Here is a 13,877-nt window from a genome sequence, read left to right as displayed (position 1 = left end):
GTTACCTACTTCATAAGTTTAAAAAAAGCCCCAAAACTAAACTAAACAAACACAAACCGAACAACTACAATGGCAGCAGCTCTCAGGCCACCTTCACTGTGCATGGAGTTCACATGAAATCTTCACATCACTGCCTTACATTATTCAGAAGATAATATTAACAGAGCAGCCTCCAATAGAAATTTCAGTTCAGTTTTATTTTGATGTCATGTATTTTAAATAAAATCCACAAATTTAAAGTTATTCCAGAATCATTTGTCAGCTGACAGCTTTTGAGAAGGAAAGCCTTATTAATCAGACAATTCCAGCAGTTCAATTTAATAGGTTTACAAGTATTCTCAGAAAAATACTTAAAAGACTGAAGAATATCTCAGTTGTGCAAACACTTCTAAGGGGTAAGGGGCTGAGCAGTGTTCAAGAAAACTGTAACAGTGGGTTCACCTCCCATCAAAAGCAAAAAGAAAATGAAAGCAACTTTCACCCCTACTTAAATACCAGAAGAAGTAGTATTAAACCCACACCATTTCCTGACCTAACGCACAGTACTGAATTTCAGAAAACAAGCAAACAGAAGAAAATCACCCCCCATGGATCACTCAAATTAAACAATTATTTTAATGATTCAGACAAAAACATTCAGAAGCGATGCATGAAATATTTAACACGATACCCTGTACACACAAAGTCCTCCCTGAGAAAGTAAGTAAAACTTACTTGTTTAAACTTCCCCTTGTCTGCCTTTGAATAGTACTGAACAGGGTAAGACTGGTTTCCTTTTCCTATGAGCTTATACCTTGGCCTTCACCCTAAGTATACCTTATTTGCTACATTATTCTATCAACTTCAATAACGTTTAATTTCAAGCAAAATTTTACCTACCATTTCCTTTAGTAGGTCCTTTTTTTTGTAAGAAAGGCCAAAAAAATCTTACATCTTCGTAAGGCCGTTTCATATTGTACATGGAAATTCTCTCATGACCAGTTTTACTTATTTAAAGGTATACTTCAATACATCAGACAAGAGTTCAGAAAAGATAAATACTACCTTCTTGCAGCTCTTAAAAACCTTAATCCACAGAAAATTCTGCTTCTGGAAAATAATTTCAGAATAGTTGGACTGTTGGAATTGTATTGTGTGGGACTGCTCTCTGGCCTTGACTTCTCTATGTCCAACCACATTCCTGCCTCTCACAGTCCTTATGCAAAGTAAGTATTTATAATAACCTTTCCCGTCTCATTTAGGAGAAGGCAGTAAAGGAAATAAAATAAATATACTAGGCAGTAGAAGGGTCAGAGAAGCATTGGGTCAAGTAGGGAAAAGATCGACTTATCTTTTATTTCTACTGCCACTACTATTATTATTTGTCTAAACATACAAGTGATTAGTTTCATCATTATTATCCTAGGCTGTTCCAAACACCCAACTACAGCTGTCACACTGCTGGGATTTAAGGAACAATGGAAGATGTTGGCTGTTAAGAACATATTCCAGTTTCTATTACGCTTCTTGAAATCTCAGTTCACTTTCATTTTTTAAATACATCTCTTGTAAAGCAAGATACTCCTGCAGGTATTTTCAGAAACCAGATATGCACAGTGAGATGGGTCCTTGGCACAGAACCACTAATTAAACTAAAGCTTCCCATACTAGTTTAAAAAAAAAAAATATATATCAGTATTTCTTTACTTACATAATGCAAGTTACCTAACTTATGCATTACTCAGTAATACAAGAACCCCTACTTCAGACTAGAAGCCTGATATTCTTCCCTTGGTCCTTTCTACAGTAGGTGTTAGAAATTGCAAAACCACTTCCACTTGGAAAGCATTTTTCTGTCAGATTTTCTTCTGTTTAAGAAACAAGTGCTGGAGCTCTCCCATATTCCTAACTAAAGTGTAAAACAAAGAGAGGTGAGATCTTGTCTCACTGCACAAAACAAATCTCAAATCTCAGTTCTTGTCCATTTCTGGAACACTAGCAAAAATATTGGTTAGGAAAGCAACAGAATGACAAATAGCTGAATTACCCAAATGCAACACCTAGAAGCACAGCACATGACCTAACTATGTGCAAATGAGCACCTGCAGCAGGGAGTCACTAGCAGCTTACAGATGCTCCAACTCAAGAATCAGTGGAAGAATAGGAAGGAAAGAGGATGGAGGATGGTACAGAAATTGAGAACACAAGGACAATGGCAGAGAATCAGCAGAGCACGCTCCCATCTCCCCCTTTCTCAAAACAGTATTTGTTTCATTAGTTTCCCTAAAAATAGCCCTGAAAGAAATACAGACACACACATTTACCAAGAATCATCTGAATGCTGGGGCTACAAGATAACTCAATTTCATACACACACACATATAAACAACCTTGACAGAAGACTATGGACTTGACTCTTTCAAGGGATACATTCTTTCTCGAGCTATTAAGTTCACTCAGCCTGTCAGCTGACTTAATGGATATGTAAGGCTGAAAGATAAAATGCTCTTTCACAATTGGTTCTTTTTAATTAAAAGAGTATAGAACAGCATAAATTAGTCTTCAGAATGTACATACATCTCTTGCCCAAACTCCACTTTTATTTGAACACATTGAAATTCGTAACAACACAAAAAAGTTTGCTCTAACAATTTCTTGCACGTAGTTGCAAAACAGCAGGAACAGCAGGGGGAAAACACTCATATGCATCATTGCACAGAGAGAAAAGCCTGCCATGATTTGTTAGGTGTGACACTCTAATTAGAGCTGTGTAAAACAAAATATAGAATAAATACCAGTTGCCAAATACCACAGTTTTCCACCAATAGTTTTAAAAAGTGTCTCTTTTCAGGAAACCCTTAGTCAGCCAACTATTTGCCTATTTTGCTTATCAAATATTCCTTATGAAAGCTACCCAAGCATTCAAGCTCCTAAAGTTGAGGGAGACGTGAAAAAAACCATGCGCTAGCAGAGTTGCTTCCATAAAGGCACATGCTGAAGACTGATGGTTTAGGAATCCATGTGAGGAACTCCTCAAAATTCTTCCTTCTGCTAGAACTTACTGAAGTTTGACATACCATTCAAAGAACAACTTCATACTGCAATTCCACACAGTCAAATCCCATTGTAACAGTTATCTCATCTTGTAGTGTCAGTCACACACATGGGAACACACTATCTTAAAAATCCACAGTTTCACTGAAGATTATTATAACAAAATTTAGATTATCAAAATGAACTGAAATTAGAATGTACCATGTTAATTATACAACTTGAAGAGCAAAGATCTTGCCATGTAACTCACTTCATTACTAAAATTTCACTATTGGTTTCTTCCTGACTGGACTCTACTTGCCAGTTAGCACTCAAACTGCAGGTCAAAAGCAGGGTATGTAGACATTGTGCCTAATGTGCTTAAACTTATACATTAAATCTACTAAACTTATTACAGCTTACATATAAATGCATAGGGTTTTTTCCTTTACTCTTTACTATTTAATAAATAAATAAATAAGGAAACACACATACACTCCTTATTCTGCCATCATTGTAACCGTTCCCCTCACTCATGTTCTGTTTTCTTTCTCATTACATCCCCAGTAATTCTACAACATCATTATCCAAACCAGAAAAGTGCTATATAGAGCAATACTGTGGAGCTGCATGAGTTATTACAGATTGAGGACAGACTATAATATCCACCAGCTCAAGATCTTGGGGGATTTTGTGGGTTTGGTCCTGAATATTTACATTAAACTCAGGATCCTATAAGCAACAAAATTAGTTCAGAGTTTCCCTGCCAGGTTGCCCCCTGCATTTATTAAGCACTGAACTTAAAGCATTGACTATATCTAAAGTTCTCAAACACAGTACTAGTATCTCTTTAGGAACTTACACCTCAGACATAAAAAAACCCTGGGTTTGAAATACAAGAATGATTAGAGTTACCAAGAGACTACATAATCCAGTGTTTGCAGCCAACCATGTTGTGTAAGCAACCTCACAAATACTGTGATCTGACAGTAAGGCAGGCTACAAGATTCTAGGTAGGTGGCTAGGTAGGTGGATAATTTTAAGATCTGTGTTTCAGTGTCCTATGATTTTTAAGTGATATCTTTTAAGCATTAAAGTGAATCCCACTAAGTGGTAATTTTTGTCTCCTGAAGTCAGAGCTTTCATTTTAAACACGTTATATTTTTGGCTTTGCACTTTACCATTTCAATTTTGTACTATTCTTTCACTTTTCATAAAACTGCAGCAGAGAACTTCTTTTCTCACATTTAATTTGCGCCATCTCTCTCTATATCTATATCTCCTGTCTGTTTAAGTAAAATATTATGATTCACTCTAAAAAGACAAGTTCATTAGAAGACTGACACTTTCTTCAGCTTATTTCAGAAAGAAAATACAACACAGATACACACAATAAGCAATATAGATTCAAAGACAATATGTTTTTAAGTTTTCTCACATCTGTTTTCATCATCATCTATGCAGAATAAGATTTTATTATTACTGAAGTAGGAATGGAATTCTTATAGAAATCTCACCCAATGTCAGTAAGAGGTGGTTTGTCCCGGCCTCTCTTGTAGCAAAGAAAAAGTTCAGGACTCTTTAGACTTCCATAGTTTAAGTTGGCTTGAAGGGCTGTAGGGGTGGCTTCAACACAGGTGTATCCCTCTGGGACAGTTTCACCAGCTGATTTAATTATCACAGCAATGTCAGTAATTGGAGCCTTTGGACCAGTTGACTTTGTTTCATGTCTGCTTATTTCTTGGTCCAGAAGGGTTGCAGTATCTGTATCAGTGAGCCCTGCCACTACAAAGTAGTCAGCCACCCGTGGACCTTTGTCTTCTATCATGGTTATGTCAGTACTTCCTGGGGAAAATAAAGAGAAAGAAGTCAACCACTCTGTTTTCAAGCTAAACCCCTTCCCTCAACAAGTATGAGAATTTAAAATCTTTAAAGAAACTTTTGCAAATAAAAAATTTCCTACATAAAGATTTCATGAAAATTCTAGGGAAACTCCAAAGCAAACTTTGATTTCTGCTGTTCAAAGAAATAGTATTGTTGGTAACTGGATTTCAGTTCTAGCACTGAAACAGTCACGTTTTAGTACAAGAAAGTTTAAGTGAGATAAAGAACTCAAACCTCCTAACACAGCAGCTACACAGAAAATTGCCTGGCATTAGCTATTAGACCGTTCAAGTTCTTCACAAGCTATAAATTAATGCAGCTATGCCTAACTTAAAGCATCTATATTTTTCATCCATTGCTTAGTGAGTAACTTGATTACAGAATCATGCTGCTTTTTCTTTTTCTTTTTTTTTTTTTTTTTTAATTTCATTTTTGAGGCAACAATTCCAAGTATAAGCTCACTACCTTTGGCACATTTCCTCCATTTTGTTTCATAATCTAGACCTAACAGTGCAATCTTGAGACATTCAGCTGGCAACTGCAACATCTGGAAGTCATTTACAAAAAAATCACACATCCAAACCCACATTTCATCAGCTGATCAGGCTGTACACACAATTGCTTAGCTGCACATTACAGATCTAGAAAGAGTTGTTCTCACAATGCTGGTGATGTTCACTAAGCATATGATTTTAAACCTGTGAAATGCAAGTTTCTGTTAAGAGCAGACAGACTATGCTCAAATATCCCAAGTACAATTTCAAGTATCCAGTCTCATGAAATACCTATCTTTTCAAAAGCTGAGTGAGAAATACTTAAACAGTAGTGGCCAAGCAATAAAACTGAATACTATTACACCCCTTCAGGGAGCAAGGAACCACCTTCTTTTAGATCTCCATGTTTCTATCACATTTCTGGGGATCCCTTCTAGAAAACTAACCAAGAATGGAAGCTTGGTTCCCAGCTTAGAAAACAAGACCACCACAGTTGCCAAGGTACCACCCACCAAGAAGTGGCGGTCCATGGGTATTACCAGCTAACAACAGCTAACAAGTGCACCAAAATTGGAAGTCTTCCTGTATTTAGAATGTCCTAGTCTGATAATTGCAGGAACACCGGCCTCTGCCAACAGAAAGGTGGTGTGGTGGAGATAGCATAATCCTGTTCCCTGCAATGTGGTTTCTCCTCCTGTTCTTATCCTGCTCTTTCTTACCGAAATTACACTGAAAAGATATGTCACATCTTCACACTTTTATAAGACTACTAAAGATTGTTATCAAAAGTGTTCTGTGTACTCAGCTAAAGGAAAAATCAGTTATGCATTCTGCATGCTTACTAAGAAAACTTAGCATAAGATGATGAAACTTACGCACCGACCACTATTTTGCAAGGTACTGTAGCATGAGATGGAAGTAGGGAGGGGAAGGAAAATAACTTCATGCAAATTTGTGATACTTCTGTACTCCAACTAACCCCACTTTTTATTTTCTAACACTGAAATGACAACTTTTCAAATCCTTTCAAACTTGAAAGAAGAGTACCGACACCCTCTAAAAGACTCTTCTCCTCTGCAATATTTTTCCACAATGCTTTTCACAACATCACTTCAGTGTTCTCTAAACACTTTGGCTAACAGCTTTTATAGGGCAATCCATAAACAGAGATCCGAGGAAGAGACACAGAAGTGTTTGACTCCCCCGAAAAGGGGAAAGCCATTGGACAGTTCCTCACATGACTGCATTTTCAGACCTAAAAATATAGGGATGCTGTATCAACAGGAGCAATGAAAGGCTCATTCAATTTGTCAGGTGTTCAGTGCCTAAGTCTCCCAAAGAACAAGAAAATTACTCCAAAGCCACAGCAACTTGTGGAAACTTCTGAATCACCTTCACCTACAGAACTTGCAGAAGTTTACACTTTTTACTGTCGTAAACAACATGAAATTAGTGATAAAGCCCTTTACAGGTAAGCGAGTCAGCATAAAATGCAGGGGTAATGGCTTCAACTTGATCTCATACAAATTGGTCCTTCCATTAAAAGGTCCCTCCCCATACTGCCACTGCTGATTCCCACCTTCCCTTTTGTCCCGAACTATAGTTTGTGCAATCACATAACGCTCAGACTGGATGCTAACCTGCCAGAGACTGTTTAGTATTCAAGCAGAGCAGTTCTCCAATGATGCACTGTATTAGCCCAAAAGCAGCAGCGGTATGCCCCTTTCAGTAGCAGCACTGACTTGCACTGGGTTAATCATTAAACAGTGGAGTCTAAGATGTTTCAGTCTGCCTCATAAGATGCTTGGACTTGTTCACAGAATTACAAAAATAAATAAACTAACAAACTTCTCCCTGTTCCCCTTAAAAGAATAGAAAGTCATGAACCAGAATATCTTGTAATCTGGAAAGTACTGCTCACACTTGACATATGTGAAACCAAATTACTGGAACAAGCTGCTAAAAATAGCAATATAGTTGGCATCATATAAAGTTAAAAAAAACAAAACAAAACAAACAAACAAAACAAACAAAAAAACCCCTAAAAACAAACAAACAAACCCCAAAACCCACCTTTGTTAAATAATCCAGACTTTTATTACCTGCTACACGTTCACACAGCTTGGTATCACGTTTTCTCAATGCAACATTAAAATTGTCACCCATGCTTAGGTTTACCACACAGCAGGAAATAAACCAGTAACACTAACAATGTACGTCAAAAATCTCACAACAGTTTCTATTTTTAATCACAGCTATAGCCCCTGGACTTGCGTTAATATTATCCTTTAATGTGTTTTAAAGTGAAAATTTAGCTTTCCTGGGTAAATGGAGGGAGAAAAAATTTAAAGGACCTGAAAAATTAAATACTAAGATTTGGAAATTTAGAACACAAATTAAGAGAATCCATTCCCACATTTTTACCAGTAAGGATCAATAGAACTATATATATATAGTAACTCGTTGCTAAGGAGCATACCCTTACATCTATGATTTTATATTTTTCTCTTAGCCAAGTCTATGATTTACTTCACAGAAACTCTGTGTAATATATGGCATGCAGAAGTCAAAGTCACCAGACAATTCAGCTGAAAAACCTGGCACACAAGCATCATATGTCAGCACAACATTTAGCAAGTTTGTCAAAATGTTCCGAGTCTCTCAAAACAGCTCCCTTCCTTTTCCACGACAATAAGAGAAGTAAGGTTTCAAGTAAGCAGTGCAACTCAGCTCTTCATGAATTTATTCTCCAAATTCAGAAAGATTTAAAGTAACACAATCTCTCAAAAGAGAACTTAAAGTAATAGCTCTTATTAAGCCATGGTTATCATCCTTAATGCAATAGCTTTACAAGTACAGATAGACACTAGCAGGTAGCCACCAAAACAAATAGAAACAGGAGAATTCAGTTAGTCTATAGGCATACTTTGCCTTCTGAACTGCAGGAAAAAATAAACATATAATCTGTGTGGGAACAAGATGAATCCACTGTCATTTTCCACTATTTTTTTTTCCTCACATAAGAATAAGTACGTACACTGCTCCTTTTAATAGACCAGTGAAAAAACGTTCTTTGTTTGGTTGGTCAAGAGACCTATCTTAAGTTTTATCATGGCAACTTTTCCCCAGCGTAATTTCAAGGAATACTGGCCTCTGTTAGTTTTCAATGAGACATCACAAGACTAACAGGAAAACTCAACATTTAGAAAATAATATTGGGATTTTTATTCTAACACCCCATTCCCTTGTAGGGCAAAATTCAAATACAAAAAAAATCTAAAAATAAAAACTGTTACCTTGGTGTTGGATGATGAAAACGCTAGCTATATTGAAAAAAAAGTCAACCTAAAAGTCCCAAGTAGGAATTTTATTATTTTTTTTAAGTCTACTTCAGTTCCTGTCAAACTCAAACAAAACCTGGGATTTCTGTTTTAAGAGTGGAACAGTACTGTCTGAGGAATTACAAACTTCCAAGTCCATACAGATCCACAAGTGCTACGGAGAAATTATTGAAGTTAGTTTTCCAGTTCACTCATAGGCCACCAATAGGGAAGTTTGCTACCAGCAGTTTACAAACAAAATTATTTTTTAATAACAGGAAAAAAGATAGGAAGTCTTCAGATAAGAGATGTTCTTTTAAATTCCCCTTGCGCTTCTAAAGGGAATTCCTATTGGAAGTAATTAGTTTTGTAGATGAAAAACAAAACCAACCTGCACTGACTACACTAAAAGGCGGTTAGTACAACTAGTCTAAGTCAAGAGATCCATTTAGCACAAATATATAGGAGTGAAGAAAACCCAACTTCTTTTCACTGTAAAACACCAGAATATGGCAAAATGTTCTCTCCTACGGTCCATTTAAGTTTGACCTCTCTAAAAAGACAGTCTTTCTCACAACAAAAATGGAATTTTAAAATTCTTCCACAATGTTATATCAAAAATACAGTAACTCAACTATTAGTGTCATATGGACCACAGCCCTTTCGTGAGGAGACATTTTATCATGAAATTGCCTTGGGGAAAGGTTTCCATTCTTAGGATCACTTTTGTGAATTCTGGACGCTTTTCAAAAAAAACACTACATTATTAGAAATTACTTGTTTATTGACTGCTGTCTAAAAACACCAGTTAGTTTTTTTCTTTCAATGCAGCTAGACTGCATTTTCCTCTATTTACAGTTAGCTGAAATACAACAAGGAGCTGTTCATGCAAAGATAAAAAAATTTGTGAGAGCATGAGAGCAAGTTACAAACAGCCACCATGAAGTAAAGATGACAATGTAAGTATTGTATCTGTATTTTAGTTCATAGCTATGTTGCTTTTATCACATAGTAACAAGCTTTTCAATTCCAAAATGGAGATTACTGATTTAAAGCTGTTGGTCTTCATTTACAGATATTGCCATAACCGAGGACTCCTGTTCTTTAGACATAACAAAAAGTTTTCTTCTGCATTATCTGCAACACAGAAAAAAGAGACTTCTCTAACATATGCATTTGTGGAAGTCTGTTTCAGCTACCTGTCATATTCTTGAGTGATAGTAAATAATCATCTTAACATTACTGTATCCACAACTATTGTCCCAGGACTCCTCCATTTAAATCCATTAATGAACATCATTTGCTTTACTACTGCACTAGCTATTTGCAGTGAAGTAACATTTGCTTAGAATTCTCCGTAAGCGCAGTACTTCATTTCTCAAATATGCAATTACAGGAAAGTGCTTGTCTGCTTATCTGAAGTACAGATAAAGTGCAGCAGAAGAGAGTACTAGCAAAATTAGTACACTAAAACTTTCATATCCTAAGAATTTTCATTTATTTTCTAATACTATTAAATGTTAGAAAGTTCCTAGAAAACATGCATGACATGCAATTTTTATCTTTTTAGAAAGTATGAGAGTACGATTTCAGCCTTTCATTTCAGTTTTTTATTTTAAGATAGTATTCATTGGAATAAAAATCTGTTCTGAAAATAGTATGCGAGGTGCAAAACCCATTAACCTCATCAAATGTTTAGGCCACATTCTCCATTTTTGAAAAAGGCTCTTGGAAATGATGCTAGGAGGGTGATCTGGCAGGCAGCATGTATAGTCTTAGAAGCTTTCAAGTACTTCAGAAAGCGTTTTGAACAAACTTTGGACATCAGTGATAGCAAATGATTAGTAACATTGAATGTATTGTTAGTAGTTTGACTTTAAGAGAATTAGAACACATCAGTTGTTCAGGGTGAATTCATGTTCCAAGGGCTGTGCCTGTCCTGCTGAGCGCATCGTGAAGCACCAGCAAATCTTTCTGTTCAGGAACAGCAGCTCCCCAAGGGGAGCCCCTCCAGTGGGTGGATGGGCTGGCAGGGAGCTTACATGGGCAAGGAGCTCAGCAAAGCCAGGGGAAAGGTAACTCCGGCAGAGACAGATCGCAACCACCCACTCACTGACCACCGACTCGGGAAATGCCCCAGGCCCAAAAGAAGTTGAGACTGAGCATGTGAACTGACTGAGAAGTGAGAGGATTATTTGACAAATGGGAAATGGAGTAATGAAGGAGCTGGGTAACTGGTAACCAGCGAGGGGTGATGTCTTTGTATGCTTTTAAACTGTGCAAACAGTGTGGCGGTTTGACAGGCGGAGACCCGGGCATTTGTGGGTTGGCACCCAGCTCCCCGCTTCGTGCAAACCAGAATAAGGACGTAAGGAATGTCGCACCTCAGTGTGCGACCTGGTGCTGCGTGCCCGCAGGGGGGGCAACATCGGCATAACTACTATGCCAAATAATGTTGTGCAGAGCACCTACAGCACCAACTCAGACGCCACGAGCAATGTGGCCATATAAGTCTAACTACGGTACCCTTCCTGGCCTATCAACTGAACTTTTGCAGCTATTTTATTTTCAGGACCACACAGCAGTGTGGTCCCACCACCATGCGGGCCTCCCATGCTGAATCAAAAAACTTGGGCACGTCTGAACCAACCTCTAACACAGTTTAAATTCAGTCAAAAAAACCCCAGGCTAATACAGAAAATAAAACATTGTCCTCCACTTCTCAGGAACGTTCACGCCAGTAGAGAAAAGAGGCCATTTCTGCAGAAAAGCTTTTCATTAATTAGAAGTCTTTCATTCCTAAAAATTCATGGCATAAGTTACACTATGTCCCTTTGAACCCACGATAAAACGATGGAAGTCTAGAATTCTAAGTACGGGTCTGTCCTAATCCTAAAAATGCATTAAACGTTGAGTTAGCCTTTAAAATCAGACTGGAAAGCCAGTGTAAGTCTAGAAACAAATGGTACAAGTAAATGTGGTTTTTGGCAAGTGGACTTAAAGAAATGGAAACAGAAGCTTTATAAAACTGCATGCCGCAGAAAGGGAAACGGTTTGCCATAAATTCTAATCTGATAATTTACATACAAATGCCATATTTGTATCTGACATTACTAAGGAGAAGGTATTCCAGGAAACCTGTGTACACACTTAGTCCAGAGTAAGAATAACCACCCATAGCATGGGTTCAGAGGTTGTTTTTTTTAAAGCTTATGTGCAGGTAAATCCTTGAGTAATTACTTCTTCCTTTCAGCTACTGGAAAGAAGTGGCACAGATGCTGGTATCTCTGTGAATAAATAAAATAAATTTGTCAAGCATGTGTGTGGATACCAAAGGTTTTTTCAGTTCACTCCTAACTGGAGTACTGATCTTGCATTTTCTTAAAAAAACAACCAAACAACAAACAACAAAAAAAGCCAACAAACAGTTGCACAGGGTCCTGGAAAAATCAAGTTGGTCTTAAAAGCCTCTTATTTCTTCATCTGTGACCACTCTACTACCTACAAAGAAAACTCACTGCATACTATACACAAATTAAATTTAAGTTCTCTTTTTTACATAGCAAGTCTATGAAATAGTTGACTTCACTTATACAAATCTCACTAGCTTCAAATTCTGCTTTAAGCAAATGTCCCCTAGAAATACATGAAACCAGATCAGTACAAGCCTAATATCAGAGAGATGGCAGCCAGTTTCATAGACAAAACACAATCTTCCTGCAACTGAAGACACTGCAGTAAGTAGCAGTAAAGTAACCATATTATCTTATACAATGCTCCCTTGAAGCAGATGCCTTTTTAATACTTTATGAGAAAGATCAACTCTTTCTTATAATCAGTGACCTTTTCCTTCACTACTCACGTGAAGACTCAGAACTGAGATATTCTTGACCCTAAATCACAAATAAAACTAAAGCCATGAAGACCTTTTTCAACCTATTTTCAATATAATCCAAGTCCATACACCTCTTTAACCGAAAATACAGGTGAACTGATGGTCAAAGAAGTGAAATTATAATGGCATTTTTGCAAATGATTGATGGCTAACATACAATTTGCAGTTTATTAAACTCATTTGTATCTTCTTTCAGATACTGACAGTGACCAAAAACTACAATGTGTGGAAACTACTGCTTAGGAAGAAGTGTTTGCTGTGTGAAAGCCTACAGTATGCATACATAGATGACCGAAGAACTTAGACAAGATGGGATACTTTCCTCATAACCAAGTAACATTTTTAGAAGCAGACTGCATAGGAAATACATTTTAATCCAGACTGAAGAATAACTTCAGCAATTTGTGTGCAATGTGGCTGAAATATTTATTTTGTACACAGCCTGGACAGTTCAGATTTTTAAGCAAGGTAGATGTTAAGCACAACTTGGAACTTCTACACAAATGCAAGCGAATTATACCCAGCTATTGGCAGTAAAGAAGTTGCAAGAAAAATGTATATGCATTCTGCTCTGAGATTTACTCTTAAATAAACTGGCCTAAAGATCATAGTTCTGCTAAACTAAAAGACAAATACTCTACTGGATGGATACAAGACAGTGTGTCGGGAAGTCATTGTAACATTTGGAAAATCTATGGGCTACAATCTAAGTAAAAGGGAAGCACTACTATGTTTTCCAAACACTGTGCTAGGCAAATCTGCATAGACAACACAAGGACTACCACAGGCACCTCACTCCCCAATACAGAACTTAATAAGCTACATGAACCAAGTCTTTATACATGCAACTTCTCTATTATTTCCAGTGAACAAATCAGAAGATAGAAGTGGCAGGCAAACTTTGTTTACCTTTCCAAAAACTCAGAAAGGAACTTCCTTTGCTGTGGTAGAGAAGGGAAAGATCTGTTTCTTTATTCACACAGACCATTCTTTTAACTTGTGTGAAGATTAAATAACGTTATTGGTGAAGGGGTGGGAAAAATAATTTTTTCTCATTTGTAAAAAAGAATCTTCACTGAATCTTGTTAAATCTTAATTTTATACCACAGCAACCACTGCAGAATTTCTTTTCATCAGTGACTTCAGAAACGTTCCTTGTTCACATTAAAAGCATTACATAATATGCATAGACAGTTAAAATAAGCAACCAGCAAGACAGCATACTTCTTGAGGTAAAGCAGCATCAGCTATTCATTAAAACTGAAAATGGAA

At 37.0% G+C, this 13,877-nt stretch overlaps 1 protein-coding gene across 4 annotated transcripts in view; it reads right to left on the bottom strand.

Annotated features, from left to right (window-relative positions):
- DENND4C (DENN domain containing 4C) overlaps positions 1-13,877 on the bottom strand; it is a 77,123-nt gene that overhangs the window by 45,592 nt on the left and 17,654 nt on the right. For all 4 annotated transcript variants that reach the window (XM_080372865.1, XM_080372868.1, XM_080372867.1 and 1 more), the window contains exon 2: positions 4,530-4,857. In XM_080372865.1, coding sequence (XP_080228991.1) covers positions 4,530-4,840 — 311 coding nt within the window. In that variant the 5' untranslated portion in view covers positions 4,841-4,857. The remainder of the gene's footprint in view (positions 1-4,529; positions 4,858-13,877) is intronic.

The sequence above is a fragment of the Falco punctatus genome (genome assembly GCF_963210335.1).
Source record: "Falco punctatus genome assembly, chromosome: Z".
NCBI classification, from domain to species: Eukaryota; Metazoa; Chordata; class Aves; order Falconiformes; family Falconidae; genus Falco; species Falco punctatus.
Note: the sequence above shows the minus strand (reverse complement) of the source record. Positions and strands in the feature narration are given on the sequence as shown.